We start from the raw sequence: 17,241 nt of genomic DNA, 5'->3' as shown, positions 1-17,241 counted from the left end.
TCCCTTTGAATTAAAATGCACTATGGACACTGTACAGTATCTGTATTAAAGACTGTAGAAATCCTGAAGTCAAATTTTTTCCCCAAAATGGGGAATAAACCATTTATTTAAGACAGGTCTCTAAAGATTGCTCCTAAGGCAGGCAAAATCCTGCCCCTTCCATTACTTCACTTCTTGCATTGAAAGGCATAYTAAGTAAACTGCATCAAGAAGCAGCTATGCCTGAGAATTTTATCAGCTGCTAGGACCTGGCGGAGGGAACTGGAGAAAGCTGCTTCTTTGGAAAAGTAACAGATACAGTATCTGCTGTAACACACAAAAGTGTTCCTCAGTGCCTGCCCAATGCCTGAAGAGGTTGAACAGGACCTCAAGTCTCAGTCACTGAACACTGATGAACATGTAAAATGGACCTAGCTGGTTCTCMGTGGAACCCACACAAATTCAGAACAATTCCATTCACCAAGTGTGAACAGAGGCTACTTAAAATAGTGACAGAAGCTGCTTTTGGCCAGCAGTAGAAGTACAGAAAGACACACTTGCGTAAGAGCTGCCCAGCAAGTTCACTCATYATGTGATATACTACAAAAAGACATTTGGAAATTGTACAGCATAATGCAATTAAGAGTATAACAACTAGCATACCAAGAATTCATATTACAAGCCTGTATTTCTTATTCCGATGTAGACAGAGGACTGGATCCAAGCTGGAAACATTCAGCCCTATTTTCCAGTGCAGCTTTTGGACACAGAATTTTGTTTTCAAAGGGGGAAAAAAGTCAAGTATGTGCCATAAAATAACATTGTGCCCTTAACCAAACTGCACGGTTGAGCTGGAGCTCCTGTGGAGCACTGCCTCATTCAGGGAGGACGTAACGGATTCATACAATGGGCCCTTCATTCCAAAACTACTTGCCAAGATGGAAAGTTTTACTCAAGTTACACACAGAAAACATTGAGAAGTTTGAAAGGATATATAGACAAATAAAAGATGCAGCACACATGCCTGAGAATCGCAGTAGGAATGGGGTTGCACAACYACTGCTGTGCTGGACAGTCACCGTCACACACTGTACTAATCCTGGCCAGGTACTCCCTACAATGCCCCCAGTCTCCATCCCAAASCCAGGGAAGATCCAGTCTAGCCAAACCAGGATTGATTTTTACTTCACTCCACTGCAATAGACTGAAGGACAAATTTGAATGTGTTCTGTGTGGGTGTGTATATCACTGTGCTCACACTGCATTTAAGACTTAAGAAGATGCTTCCACCCCCATGCCCAAAAGCAGCAGTTAATTGCTTTCTGCTGAAACAAAGCATTCTGTGAGGATCTGGATTACTATCAGCTCAGGAKGAAAGTCTGGCTGAAAAATATTAAATTCCTTCCTACTGCAGGAAATGTAAGATTAAATACCCTCTACTGCAGGAAATGTGARAGTAACATTCACATTTAGAATAATAATGCTTCAAGAGCTTTGATATGTCGTTTGAAAGTTCAGASAGTTACAGACCACAGCTTGAAAGCAACACGTTTGCCCTAAAAACTGAAGGCAGAGCAATCCAGTTGCAGGTGGAGCTGAAGGGGATCTCCTGCTGCCATTCCCATYGTGGATGTGGCAGCAGCTGTCACCTCTCCCCAGATACACACACCACAAGATGCTGCCAGAAGAAGAGGGCACAGCACTTACTACTGCTGGCCCATGATGTCAACAGTTCCTGCTGGGAAGGAAGGAATACATGGGACTGCATCGAGCCCAGAGGCTGGCAACTAAATTACAGCCAAAAGATTGAGACACATGCATTTACAATTCCAAGGCCAGGAAAAAGAAATYAATCACAGAACGACCTCAGCACTACAATTTCTATGTAAGTGAGCGCTGAAGAGATGAGCTGTGAAGTCTTGGTGTTTTCTTACACAAAATGCAAGTCTTAAAGAATGATTTTGCTTTATTATTCAATAGCATTTCCTAAGACATACTAAACTATTTTCAGAGTCCACATGCATTACCAGTGACTGATGTAAAACACCAACTAAAGTCGCAATACATTTCTAAATTTTAAAAAATAAATATAGTCTATTTAAGGGTATCCTTTCACAACTACTTAACTACTAGGATGCAGTCTCATCAGTTGRTCCTCATGTGAAATGCCACTGTCTATTCTGTTACTGAGCATGTMTTTTTACAGTCTTCATGCTTAACCCAGGGAAGTTGCTGTAAACAAACACCACCGGGTCTGCCTCAGGGACTTGTTGTTGTTTCAATTGGACTTGCACCCCTCAGCGGCCAGGATCACTGACTGAAGCTGCCTGCTTTCCTTGCACAAGTTCTCAATGGACTCGGCAGCATGCAGCACCCACATTYTCAGCTGTTCCCTCCCTGATCCGATGGGAGCTGACAGGGAATGACTCGTGTTCCCTCTCAGCCTGGAGAGGGCCCGCTGTCCCGTGAATGACCCCTGCAGCATGCCAGGCAGTCCCAGCAGGGAGGAGGATGAAAGCGCYACTGCTCCCCGTGGTGATGCTGGCTGTGTGCCACAGCTGGCTGCAAGACACCTCCTTCCTCTGCCATGCCCTGACTGGGGACAAGGAGAAGGCTGAGAAAGGCCACGAGARTAATTCTCAACCAGCAAAAATGCAGCAGATTCACAACGACCAGAAGGCATCCAGAAAACACAGCCTTCAAAACATATTATGACCACCACCAATGCTTTGCAAATTAACACTATTTGTGTGACCTCATAAAGACTGACAGAGTATTTTGCAACTTAATTAGCAGCCACCCTGCTCATAGTGATAAAGACACCAGTTTTCACTAGTAGCTYAGGAAATCAGAAGTCATGGGTTGGCAGATACTGAAACATTAAGGTAACCATCATCTCAGAAGACCTGAAAAGCASATGAATCAAAATATGAGATGTATCATAGAAACTTAAGAATTGTGGATATAATTTCCCCAAATCCATATACTACTGAGCTACYGAAGCACCTTGTTTCTGATTTTTTTTTTTTACTAATAAAAATTTCCTTCAGTATATAAAAATCCAGCACAGGCTTTCATCTCTAAGTCTCACGAAATCAGGATTTTACGAAGATTTGTTTTCTGACATGCTAATTTAACACAATTTTGCTAATGTGTGCTATTTAGCAGGTTTTGAAACACTACATTTTATATGAACAGTGGCTAACTAGCACCGGCTAAAAATATCAGTATGAGAATGTAAGCTATCAGCCACTACTCCTGCCAAATACGTTTCAATGTAACTACAGGGGAGCCAGGTTTAAAGCTATGTCAAATTTCAGTAGACYGACCTGGCTGACTGCTCCAACCTCCCTAACAGAGCCAACTAGCCTTTTAATGGTAATCCCCTACTCCTTTGACAACCCTTGGAGAAAATCACTCTTTCCCACATTTGATCTTCAAAATATTTCAGCAAGTTTCCAAGCAATTTTATCACTCTCCTAAAGTCAGCAGAAGCAGCTTGCTTGGACACTTTAGTGTATTTTAACATAGGTTTAATCTCACACATGTTCTTCCCCTGTCCTAATTTGAGATCTGCTATGTCAGAACAAGCATGTGTGCTCTATTAAAAAAAAAAAAAAAAAAAAAGTAAAAAAAAAAAATAGTGATGAAAGTGTGTCCCCTTTCCTTTCAAGACTGATCCCACTAATATGATTCCATTCCTGAAATCCTATAGCATGCTCCACCAGCTCTGGCTGAAGGGACAGTCTTTTCACCTGCTGGAGGCAGCAGTCAACTCTTGAAAAACAGAGAACTAAATGAAGAACACAGGCATTATGTCCATTTGCTTGCATGGAGCAGGCACGCTCAGCTTTTTGGAATGACAAACTCAAGAGGCTTAACATGCCAAAATAAAGATTTTTTTTCAGTGAGTCTCCTCTTTCATACTGTTTAAAAATCAAGTCTATTTTAGGTCTTTGGTATTGTGGTGGTTATTTTGCCCAAGCATCTGATCTGCACTGAACTAATTCTGTACAAATATTCACGAGTGTGTTTAACAAGTTTTAACAAATAGAGCAGGCATCTTGCCAGTCACAGCTGAACAGCGATGAAATCTAAACACAGACATTTCAGAAAAARTTATTCATTCTTTCAGAAGAAAGTGGGAGGAGATACTGGTGTTACTTATTTTACAGTATTTCTGTAACACCCTAAAAATTACAAAGGAAATATCCAACCGTAGCCAAGCCTGAGGAACACACACAAAGCATAAGTATCCTTACAGGTGCACATTGTAATAAATTTRTAATTCAAAGAATTTGCATTTTAGCATTTAGCACAGTTCTTCAACGTTTTCCCAGTAGAGCCCTCTGGGCGTTTGTTTGTTGCATTTGTTTGGTCTGTTTAAATAATGTATTTTCACTCCAGATACTTTCATTCCTTTGGAGGTGCACTCTATTGCATTCTAAATTATTTCATGTCTCAAGGCAATACTAAGAATTTGAATAACAAAAAAAACCCCCCACAGTGATCAAATTTAATCACTTTCTCAGTATTTTAGGTTCATTATAACCATATTTAAAAACAAAGTTATAATGCTACCACCCACATGTATCTTTCAAAAGAGAGAAATGAACAAACAAGATATGCATGACTACTTTTCCAAAACTTTTTGAAGTAGTATGTGAAAATGTAGTTTTTAGCAATGTCTTTGATTTACAACACAGGAAGTTCACATAGAACCCCAGACATTTAAGTTAAATGCCRGCTGTACATACTCAACTTGGACAGCCAGGGATCTCTACACTGTTTTCTGTTGTCTACTGACATTGTTCAGGTTTTCTGTGCTGTTACTATGAGCACAGCAGCTCCATTTATTCCCAGGTAGAAATTAATCCTGATTGCTTAAAACTGTGATTTCACTTGGACATAAACTTTTTTTTCCCCATATTTTTTTTTTCCATTTTGGTTTAAATTACTGTAAAGTAGGTTACAAATTGTCTGAAGTACACTCCTGTCAGTGGTGCACAAATTGCTTAGAATCTTACATATAAACTTGTATTTTGTCTTCCTATACCCAGAGCCCTCTGAAATGCAACTMAAGGTGATGAGTTTTTGTAGGAAGGTAATCTAGGAAAAACAACCGATTACTTCGTAACTGAATGGAAAATACATGACAAAGCAAGAGTATGCTAAACACCAATAGGCAAGCTTACACTTAGTGTATTAATTGAATAATTCACTCAACCAGTTGCAAACAAGTTAATTGTGTCAAGATAACTTTTATCCATGGTAGTAGTCTTTCATGCCTTAATTGATTACCTCAGGTAATGGCATTACCTCAGATTGATTGGAGAAAAACAGCAGAAAAGCCAGAAATCCTTTTAAAAGTTTGTTTACCAACAAGAAAGCACAACACAGACAGAAGAGAAATGATTGTCATCTTTACCAAAAGCCTGCATGAAAATTGTATGGTACCTTTTGAATTAAACTGATCCCCATCATCCAAAAAAAACACTACAAGCCATCTTAAACAAACATAGTGGGAGAGCAGGAGAGGGCTGCAAGCCTTTGTGTCCCAGGTTTTCAATAGACTTGCAGAAATTATGTTTTTATTTAGGAATGGCAAAACCTCAGTTTAATTACACTGTTCTATATCAAGGTCAAAAGCAATTGATGTAAGCAGAAAGTTACCTTTACAGCTGCTGTCACTGCWGCAGTTGCTGCCAAATTCAACCCTTGCCTTCCGAAATTCACCATGGTCTCATAACCTCTTTCTTTGGCTTGGACRATGTACTCATCAATCTCCTAAACGCAAAACATATTTAAAATTTAGAAGGTTGCTCATAAGAGAGCATTACCCCATAGTGTTATTTTTCTGYCAGTAAAGAAGAGCAAAGAAATATTTAAGAAAACATTTAATGAGATATCTTTCTACACCAAAAAAAACTATTTCATTCCTTACAACTCACATTTTAATAAAGGATTATATCTGGTCAAACAGTAAGAAAATGTAGGTCACTTTCATGCCAGCAAGTTCCGTACAGAGAATAAGCTTAACTTGTTCGACAAAAGTACTTCAAAAAATGACATGGATTCAAGAAATCATCTAACATGAAGAAGTCAGAGAGCTCTCTAGAAAGGTAGAGCCCACTTAGAGCGAACTTGTGAAGCCAGAGCTTTGACAGAGATAAGTACCAACCAAGGACAACACAGTCATGCCATTTATCCCCAGCTCTGATAAATGCCTGTAATTGGAGATTAAGTCCACAAAGTACTTCTCAATAGCATGCAGACTACAGGGGAGTACCCCTTTCGTTTACAAAGTTGCAAACGGTTCAGAGCTCAACCTTCAGAAGGTCAGGATGACCTTATTCTTCCTATCTGTGGCAATCTTGTCAGCTACCTGCTTTGCCTAAAAAAATCAAGTCTAGCACTGACCTTTAGGAATGCTATTTACTGTAGTGTGAGGTTTCTCAGTACTTGTCTTCACACCTTTGCTAATTGCTTTCTCCACACATCCAAACAGGATGCTGAAAAAGAACTAAGCAAAGTTGTGTCCCTGTCATACTTTGGCTAAAGCTAAACATCCTCTAGCTATTTTTATGTTTGGGTATTTACTGCTGCAGACTGGTCCACTCTTAAAACTCAGTAATAAGTCTCTCCTCTTATCTTGGCAGTTTSCAAGTCCAAAAAGTCATCCATGTCAATCATCCTACACATGTTATTACAAGGCTATGCAGGAAAAAATGGTAACACGAAGAGCTTTAGTAAAGATGTGTTGATACTTCTGCACAGAGAGCACYGAACATGTGCTTGCAGCAGAAAGTCAAGCTGCATCACTTCCACTCRACTGGACTCCTCAGAGTGCATCAAGTAGAGCAAGGAACACCAAGCTCTCGTGTCAATAGGAAGCAAGACCTTGTCTGCTCAGACAAATTAAACAGAAGCACAGACAAAGACAGTCAAATGCACTTGCCTCTGCTGGTGCAAATTCACRCTGCCTAGCAAGCCAGTAACACACTGCTCTGCTTTTGTAGTGTATCTAGCAACAGTTTTCATTTCAGCATATGGTGTTTCCATATTAAGCATTAAAAATCAGAGAAGTTATTTCTTACCCTTTCTTTAGAGGAAAGCAGTGGGTGGAGGAATTTTCTGTAGATTAAACTTGCCCCTCTAGTATATGGGGAAAGGAGCCAGATAACAAAAGCTATCTTCAGTTCATAGTACAGTGGAAACCTACAGACAAATTAAAGGTTGCACAAAATCAACAACTGCAGTAAGAAAATGTAATTAATCAGTATGAAGAGATCTTTTAAAAAACCACAATTACTGTAGCATATAGGATTCTTCACATAAAAGTAACATTAGACAAAACTTAAATTAGTTATGGATTTATGGATTACTGTCATTTAAGAAATGAAAAYGTTAATATACTTGCTTTGCATTTTACATTCCTGCACAAAAAAATTCTAAGCCATCTTTTTAAGAGTTCCATTCCCTTATTCAGTTTTTACCGTGAAGCAGGGAGTGTTATAGTTCCTATTCCGAGTGACAGTGTACAGCAAACTTGGAAACAGATGCTGTTCATCCATGCATCAAGATATTTTCCTGTAAAAAGGGCTATCAACAAGCACAACTTCTTTATACAAAATGGATCATTACAAAWCAAGAAACATCAGAAACAAATACAGTTTCCTCTAGAGTTCATAAAAAGCAAGGCTCTTACCAAGAGACTGTTAGGTCAGTTATGGTTTCAGTAAATGTATAAAGAGCAAACACAATCCAATACATCATCCAGCGAACCTGAAAATTAAAACACCACCTTCAGTAAGAGTTTTGATTTCACCTTTACACATATTCACTACACAGTTTGTTTAGAGCTGTCACAGCAAGACCTTCAACAGCATCTCAGTCTGAAAAAACAGGTTTCAGGTGAAATGATGGGAAGGTCCTGAGAGATTTCTGTTCATGAGTAGAACTGGTGGCAGCTGCAACAAGTTAAGTGAAATGGATGGGCTGTCAGGGTCTCACAGAATCATTTGTGTCTTTACAAAGCTTTAATGATATGAAAAAAAACACTGCAAAGAGTTGGTGGATTATCCTAAGTATGAAGAGCAATGCCCACCATAGCACTAAAGGATATTTCATTCTCTTCCACATGCAACCATATGTTCATACRACACACACAAAAATCAGCATTGATGAAGCAGTCCTTGCTTTCATTTCACAGGATGTATTATTCAACAATATACTGCAATTAAGTTCCATGTGTGTGATTAATGTTATGGTATTAACAGTGAGAAAAGGCAACAAAAAAAGCATTTTCATGGAAATTTTARTTCTATTTATATGCCAAGAACCACAAAATTCTTGTTAAGAAAAAAGCTCACATGTTAATGCTTAGTGGTTTTACAGGTATATACTTTTTAATTTAAGTTTTACACAATATATTATTGCTTTGAAATCAGACAATGTTCTTCAAATAATATAGTTTGTTTTATAACAATTAATGGAATCACTCATTTTTCTTGAGCATCTGTTCAAATTTGGTTCCCTAAGCTGATTTGATCTTTCAGAATAAATACTACAGAAATAGGGTAAGATATCAGCTGCCAAATGCAATGCATTTCCAAAATAGGTCACTRCAAACCATCACTAGTTATTTGTACAAACTGAGTATGTTCTTTAAATTCCAATGCTATCCATGCTAGAAAAGAACCTGGAACAATACATAACGATTTAAAAAACAAACAAACAAAAAACAAAACAAAAGGAAAAAAAAAAGAACGCAAAACCCAACAAAGAAACAAACCAACCAACCAAACAATAAAACAAAACCACCACAATTGTTAGAGACTAGTTTGAGCCCTAATTTCATGGTATTCTCTTTCAAAAGGAAGAAAATTACATATATACACATATATATACATACATATACATACACCTTCTAACAGATGATGTGGCTCAGATTTAATCTTCACTTCTAAAACAATCTTTTTTGAAGTGGACCTAAATACTCAAAACCTAATGATACACTGCTGCCTTCTTCATAGATGTGCATTATAGTTCAAAACCACTTCCTCTGTCAGAACGTGAGACCTATTTATCTTAAATGCTTTTCTGTATTTCAKTTTGAAAAGAAACTCAGTCATGTGGTAACATTCTTCACTTCAATCTCTCAGAGGATTTAGATATTTCAGGCTTGAATAAACTAAGACAAAAGTACACAACAGCTGAAGTCATTGCTGACAGGCCATGTGATATTTAGACTGGTGACCCTTCCATGAACTAGAGTCAACACCTGAATGAAAATGAAATTAAACCCATTTTGCCCCATCAACTTAAGCATAATGCAATGCAATTTTCAAGAYGCCACRCAAGACTGTATTTTTTTCCCAATAKAATTTATCCAGGCTATTCTTTCTTTAATCAACCCCTATTCATCCAATTAAAAACAACAGTGGAAGTGGAATTCCTCCTGGGCTGCTAGAACAGTAAAAAACACCCTGCAGAAGGGCACATGAGACCTGCCAGGAGTCCTGCTGTGGTCTGGGCAAASATTCTATAAAACACAAATCATATTCTAGCACAACTAATGCAGTAGGTACCACAAGTCTCCTTGACAAATGAACCTGAGTGACTTCCAGGGGTTTTCATACAGCAAAAAAGAAAAAAGGACATGAAAAATTGAAGGTCAGATTTTGCACAAGCCAGGAGACTGTCACCTACTTAAAGTATTGAGCTTTGGATTGAGCTTTACTTTTCATATTAAAAGAGTGATTATAGATTGTTTTGTTGTGGTGTTTTTTTTCTACCATCCAAGTGTTAAGCTCATCTTTGTTGGCTCTGGCTGAAGCGCATTTTTTCAAGTCAGGATTCTGAAGCCAGGATTTAAAAAGGCTGGTCTGTTCAGACTTTTAAATTTCATTTCAGATACTTATTGCAAGCACTTTGGTGCAGTACAGTGAAAGAACTTCTCAAATATCTTAGTCAATGCCATTAAACCAGGGTAATTACAAGAACAAATAAATCTCCTCAAAGGCAAAGATTCTAATTTCTGTCATTGAAGTCCATAAGTCTTTAAAATTACTATAATCAGCACAACACTTCTTTCCCCCAGAAATAACCTTTGAACAATTTGCTGCATCATGACCTAAACAACAAGTCAGGATGTCTGTTCTTTTTGTTTGGTTGTTTTTTAGTGGTGGACATAGGGGCTGACTAAAATATTTTGCTGTTACGCGGCTCTTACCAATTCAACAAACACATATGGCTCCTGAGCCACACAAAATCCTGGAAAGGAAGTTGTGCTTGGGCCATAATGTGACTGGCAGCAGACCTGTGCCACTTGGAAAGCTGCATTTAAATATAAACCCTTTACTGCAAATGAAAATGACCCAGCTTGGAAAATGACAGCCATGGATCATCCCTAAGACCTACCTGGAAAGTCAACCCAAYTGGCAATGGAGTGGTAATTCACTGATGAATCAGTCATTCCCTGCTAATGAAAAAGTCACTGGGATGGGTCTTACTCATCTTGGCCCCATAAATATTTGGTATGTGACTGCAAGTTCTAGGACTGCTCAAAGACCACAGGTTCACACTAAAAGAGATGGAAAACCACAATTCCATGTCYTACTAGCAGGGGCCCTGAGTAAGGATGCTCAAGAAATAAAGCTAAGTCATAGCTAACTGGACAAACTGAAGTGAGCAAAATATGTCAGCCTTCTAAAATATTACTTCTCTTTCTCTAGAAAACATAGTGCAAGAGGCAATGGTAACCTCTCTAATTAAAGTCATTTTCTTTATTGKGGTTGCAAACTGCTATCCCATACTTAGCCTGTCGACCCCTTTTGAAGGAGCAGGGAGGAAAAGCAAATTATAAATTACTTGCATTATAGACTTCCCTGACAGAATAATATAAGCATGAGACAAAGAAAATTCTCCTCTTAGTTTTGATGATATTTTTCTCCCATAAGGTTAGCTCTGACAGGCAGCAGCTCTATCTCACAAATAAGCTCTAATCACCTTGTACACAGAAATCAGAAGTACAACCATGATGTCCACTTGATAGAGTGATCAGACTAAATTAAAACTTTCAAGGGGAGGAGCAACACATTCTACAACTACATCCAAGTACAAAGTAGAGACATCACACTTGAGACAACAGCCTTGGGTCACAGCTACGGCTGCCAAGTTAGAGTAACTGATGGCCCTGACCCCACCCTGAGTCAGGCAGCTGAGTTAAGGACAAGATTCAGGACAGCTTTGTTGCTGAAATCAAGTCAGGCTGTCTCTTAAAACAGGGAAGCAGCTCAGTGACTAAAGCTCCTTGTGACTGCAGCTGGGTAACATTCCCATGATTATCATCATTGCTCACACTGACAAGTAAATAATTTAATAGCTTAATTCAAAACTGCAGGAACTATAATTGTGTTTTGCTCCCTCTTTCTCTTCTGTCTGTTCTGCTTCTTTTCTCTACACCACCTTAACCAAATCTTTTCCTTCCATGGTTACATTTTTTCTCCTCTTTGAGGAGCAATARATTAGCAAGAACTACCCTTCTCTTACGTAGATTTTTCAGTCCCATGTTGAGCTCCCTACAATAACATTAAACTGCTGCTGCTCTTCTAGTGGTCAATGAGAATCAATTTGTCAATGCTTATACTTGAGGTGTTGGCAGAATTAGGAAATTTTTGTTCTACCTCTGCCCAAAAGTGCACTATTTCTCATACCTTGCTGAAATGCAGCCAAGACTTTAAAGTTTAGGTTAAAAATACTCTTTAAAAAAATCCATATAYAGCACAGTKTGTTGGACATGTTTTAGCATAAAAYTRTGMAAAGTCYAAGACAYCTTAACTTTAGCCCTCCAAACMAAATCAGAGGATTAGCACTAGGTTCACACAGGTGTTGTATCTAACACTAAGTCAGTCAAATAAAACTTTCATATGATTTATTGCATAATGAAAATGTCATAGATCCCTGTCAGCTGAGCTATATCATAAAACAATTAAAAGGAATGAGACTTACATATTCCTTCACATTTTTTGTCTTCACAGCTTTGTATGAGTAATATGCAGGATACAGCATCCCAAACACCAGCCTATGGGAAAACAGAAAAGGCCTTCAGGATTTGTTATAATATATATGACAAAAGAGTGACAATACATCAGCAGAGAAATGCAGCCAACTTAATATAAAAAATCCTGCTCTCTAGGATTAAAAAAAAAAAATCACAGTGTTATATGCTGCACGGAGGAAGTTTCATGATAGGCAAAACTAGAACAACATGAACAGAAAAGGGTGTATGCCCTGAAGACAACAAACTGTTTCACAAGGCTGCTTCTAATAGATAATGTAAAACCAGTTGTTGCTCTGGTTCATCAACAAGTAAAACCAGTCTTGCAGCCTGTCCACACCAAAAGATTGTTTCCACACTGGCAGTGCCATCACACTTGAAGAGCCCCTGAAACTGTCAGTAGTTAGTTACAATCATCTGCTTTTATCAGATTACCAGAAGTTTATTTTAGAACACATTTTAAGACAACACTGAATTACAAAATTTCATCTCCTTTTGCTAGAAATCTGCAACAGCAGCATTTGGAAATGGAAGCAAAATGGGAATTAATCCACTTTTGCCCAAACAGCCAATTGCTGCTGAAATTAATCAAAAGCAATGTGCAGAGCAGGGTGAGAGGGTGCCAAGCAATCTATGCAGAGAGCAGGGTCAGAACAAAGATTTGCTCCAAATCAACTTTCCTACAACACAGCACTCTCTAGTAAGAGTCTTGGCCATAGACTAGAACAGTCCTTTATGAGACATGGAACAGCAGTAGCTGCCATCTCCTGGATAAATGAAAAAAACTCCATATTTCTATTTCATCACCTTCTTAACACTTTGTAAAGTTGAACAGTCACCTGCCCTTTAGTCCCATCTGGCCAAAACCAGCCATTAGAGAAAAGTCTGGCTACACCTCTGCAGCATCACTTACAACTTGCTCTAGGTGGTTACACGGGAGACATTTACACTTGTAGGGATATCCAGAGATACTTTAAGTTCAGAACTCGGAAGTAACTTAATAATTTAACTCTCATAGTAAGGCAAAGGAAGATACAGCATATATTTTGGTTTTGCTGTTTTTAACAAGTCCACCTGGCACAGGCTTGGCACATAAGATTTCAATTCAAATTAATTTACCAGAAAAAAATAACTGAAATTTAATTTTTTATTGCTGTGTCAGGTAGCTTTAAATAAGTAGTTCTACCTACAGAGTCACTGCAGAACACTGCATGACACTTTAGTCTTGAGTCTCACCTTACAGATTTTTCAGCTACACTTTCCCATTCACTTTACTGTCAAGTAGCATCACTGTTACAAAGAAAAACAATGTATTTTTTAAATTTAAATAGCAATTTACTCTCAGAACATGCCATCCTCAAACTGCTACAAATATGAGCTGGGACAAAACAGAAACTTGAGAACACTTCTTCAGAAACAACTGATCTTCAAGCAGAAAGCTTATTACAGCAACAGTAAGACAACCATACAGCTAAAGATGACCTTAAGGTAAATGAAAACACTAGCASAAGACAAACACGATAAAGATAGCTAGTTTTTCCCATCTAGAAAAAAAAAAACTTTAAGTTACTCAATACTGGTTAAATCAGGAGTTAGAAAAATACCTATTTTAGTAACATACTATATATGTTACACTGCTGTAAAATTCAGGTGTTAGAAAAACTTCTATTTGTTCACTAAAAGTGGGTAGATAGGATTGAAACAAAACATCAGCACATTTAGTCAGTAATAGCAGGACCCAGTACTGTGAAGTTTTTATCTCCTTTCAACCAGAGCTGACAGTSACAGTGTGGCACGATGCTGCTTCCAACTCTGGCACCACTCTCTTCTTCACACARGCAAAGTCTCTAACCTTAGTTAAAGCTACCAGGCAATTTTACAGAAAAGCCACCTTGTCAACAGTGAGTGTAGCTGAAGGCCAGAAAACACACTTTTACCTCAATCTATGCATGATAGATGAGTATACTGGCAAAAAAAGAGATCACTGCAGCTGACTGAGGCAAACCCACCCAAAACAGGAGCAGCAGGGAGCCTGAGCACACTGACACAGATGACTGCAAGAGCCCCACATGTTCTAATCCTTTTCCTCTTTGGATCCACACCTCCAAAAAGCTCAAATCTCTCAGCCACACCTAATGCTACACAGTATAAACACATCCGTCCTTGATATTTCTACCCTCACTGTAGAATTACTTTAAAGATGTTCCCAATTACTCTATAGGCTTTTCAAATTTAAAAGCTCAAGTGCTATTTTTAAAAGTGTGGTTCACATTTCACACTGAATATCGGCACACTGCACAAATGTAGCAGACAAAACCAAAGTCAGTTTCCACAGATGGAAACAGATTTCAGCTGAGTGTGACGTAGTTTACTTTATTTTACTACTAGATAGATGGATAATCCTGCTTACCAATGTAATTTCGCTGCCAGTTGTAAGCCCAGCTATTTCAGGTTTTCAGCTGGACTCAGCAGCTAATACAGCATTCCATTTTTGGTACAGTCACCTCCTCTACAGACATTTTGCTCATGTAAAGAGAAATGTTTCTCAAGAATATTAGGAGATCAAAATAAAAATACAAAGAAAAAAGTATCAAAGAGCCTTTAAATCTGCATAGAACAATATATTTGTGTATCCATAGAGTTGTATTTTAAAGAAATTTAACCTACTGCCTGTATTACCACATAATCTATGRTCTTACAGTTTTAATAGCTACAAAGTGAATAACTCTTTGAAAGGCTCATTTATAAAGCAAAGCAACTGAGTTCTCATMTGACTGATAACTGAAAAATCAGTCACCTGTACAGGCATTGCTCTGGCACTGAGGATATTTGACCTGGATAATAAAAATCCCTAAAGCCACAGTTTAAAAAAAAATATTAGAAGTAAAAGAAACCGAGACACAAATAAAAGCCACTACATCACTCAAAGSGTGTACTTGCATCCAGACTCCCCAAACACAAAGCCATTAAACAACAGTGCATTTAAGGCTTCAGTCTGTTCACACTGCCAAAGAATGGAATAGTGTTTGGCACTTTATTCTTTTGTTCCTCTGAAATGCAAAAAGGAACACTGTGTCCCTTACCTAACAGTAAAAACAATCCAGGAAATTCCTTGGGTACAAGATGCTTTGGAGACAATCTCATTATTAARTTCCCTTTCCTTAACAGATTTTATAACAGAGATGACAACCATTTGTCCACACACTTAAAGGCTGAGGATCTCCACAGACTGATATAGAGCCAGACACTGTGCACATCTACAGGAATATGTATCTACACCCTTGAGAGGCAGGCTGAAGGATAAAAGAATCCTCCACACCTCCACAAAACCATGGAACTGAAGATGTAAGACCTGATATACTGCCTTGCTTTGCTAACTATGCCCAGCTGCCCTTCTAAATATTAAGTCTTTCCCAGTTATGTTAGGAGCATCATCCATTCCTGTCATAAACACRTACAAGTATTCTCCAAGAGCTGGACAGACAGCATGGAAATACCAGAACTGATGTGGACYATSTATGCAGAAACTAGGTCTGGTGGTGGTAATACAATTTTACATCTAGATGAGCTATAATTACTATTCCACATATGGTTAGCAAGTCCAGCCTAGGCAAGATTTCATTCGAAGGGAAGTCTGCTAATGAAAACTAAATAGCAGAATAAAAACCTAAAGAACATTGCTTGAATCTTTGGCTGGCTGTTCTTGGCTGTAAAAAAGGCAAATAGAGCCATATGCCTTGACAATGTATCCACTGGGATTTCAGTCAGCGCCCCCTGGAAAAGCAGAAGCATTTTTGCTTAGACTGTATACTGCCCACATGCTTCCAAGCCACTCCCATCAAAGATCAGCAGTTTGAATTTTTTTCCTCTTTTTTTGGCTACCGAGTGATAAGGCTATAGTCATGGATTAAGTTATAGTACATTATAGTTATGTACCTCTGTGGCACCCTCTAGCTCTAAATAAGGCAAAAGGAGTATCTGGAATATCAGGGGGAAAAGCCAAAAACCTGCATGTGGTGGGTTGACCCAGGCTAGASACCAGGTGCCACCAAAGCCACTGTCTCACTCCCCTCCACAGCTGGGCACGGGAAAGAAAATACAACTAAAAGCTCCAAGGCTGTGGGGAGAGATAAAGACAGAGATCACTCRCCAGTTACTGCCACGGGCAATTACMAACGTGGCTTGGGTAATGAGAAATAAGACTAAAACCTTGACACASAAACCCAATACACTGCCAAAAAAGCAAGACCTTCAAGTCATGCCTGACCCCTCCCCCTGAGTGCTGCAGCTGGGCAGTAATTTCTAGACTAAGCCAGCTACCAGCTATGTTTTCACATGCCCAAACAAAAGCTCACCCTGGCATTTTTGTCCTGAATGTTTTTGAAAAGCATTACACTAAAACATAGTCCTTCTGTCCAGCACCTGACAGAATTTAGTTCTATTTGGTATTCAGATACACAATWCAAACCAAACAGTCCACAATAAAAGACTATGTATTCAAGTAATTACAACAGCCGCACGTTGACCAAAATGCTAGTCTAGTCTAAATGTTAAAAGGACAAGGGAGTATGAGGATCAGCTCCTGAATCCCACACAAAATTGTATTCTACTTTTTCTTCCASCTCCCTGCACTGGGCAAGGAGAAGGGGAAATCATGCAAATCCTATTAAAAGAACATGTCTGCTAACAGCAAACTTTAAGTTCAGCAACTCCTTTAGCAGATGACAGTTACCAAAATGAAGGAATGCAATCAGAAACAGGTCTGCTAAAATCTTCATAGCATTCTTTTAAGGAGAATATCCCCAAAAGACAAAGAAAAAGTCCTAACAGTTTAAGAATACACCCAGAAGCATTGACAGACCTGAATACGGCACATTCTTGAACAGAACAAGGCAGCTATTAACTTTCCAGCTTAGAAAGCTGGAATTCTCCAAAGCAACTGCCAGATTCTTCCAAAGCACAGCACAACCAATAGTAATGCAATTACTCRAGCAGTCAGGAACCACCTTAGAATTTTAAGAGGAAAAGTGACATCCCTACTGATTCCTCAAAAACATGGGACTCTTCTGTGACAGGAACATTTATTTAATAGGTTCCAAGTATAATAGTTGCAAGCAGTCTGATARGAGACAATTAAGCCTTCCTTCCAAAGCAGACCTCCAGGCTCCATTATGAATATCCTATCCACTTGTGTTTATGGA

The 17,241-nt window shown here is 38.6% G+C and overlaps 1 protein-coding gene across 1 annotated transcript in view; it reads right to left on the bottom strand.

Annotated features, from left to right (window-relative positions):
* The window catches only part of REEP3 (receptor accessory protein 3), a 34,451-nt gene that overhangs the window by 5,827 nt on the left and 11,383 nt on the right, over positions 1-17,241 (bottom strand). The window contains exons 2-5 of the mRNA XM_057368407.1: positions 11,992-12,064; positions 7,688-7,764; positions 7,077-7,197; positions 5,653-5,766 (exon numbers count right to left, since the gene is read on the bottom strand). Of these exons, the coding sequence (XP_057224390.1) occupies positions 5,653-5,766; positions 7,077-7,197; positions 7,688-7,764; positions 11,992-12,064 (385 nt within the window). The remainder of the gene's footprint in view (positions 1-5,652; positions 5,767-7,076; positions 7,198-7,687; positions 7,765-11,991; positions 12,065-17,241) is intronic.

The sequence above is a fragment of the Malurus melanocephalus genome, unplaced genomic scaffold (assembly GCF_030028575.1).
Source record: "Malurus melanocephalus ecotype Western Australia unplaced genomic scaffold, MMel_1.1 scaffold_91, whole genome shotgun sequence".
In the NCBI taxonomy this organism is placed as follows: Eukaryota; Metazoa; Chordata; class Aves; order Passeriformes; family Maluridae; genus Malurus; species Malurus melanocephalus.
Note: the sequence above shows the minus strand (reverse complement) of the source record. Positions and strands in the feature narration are given on the sequence as shown.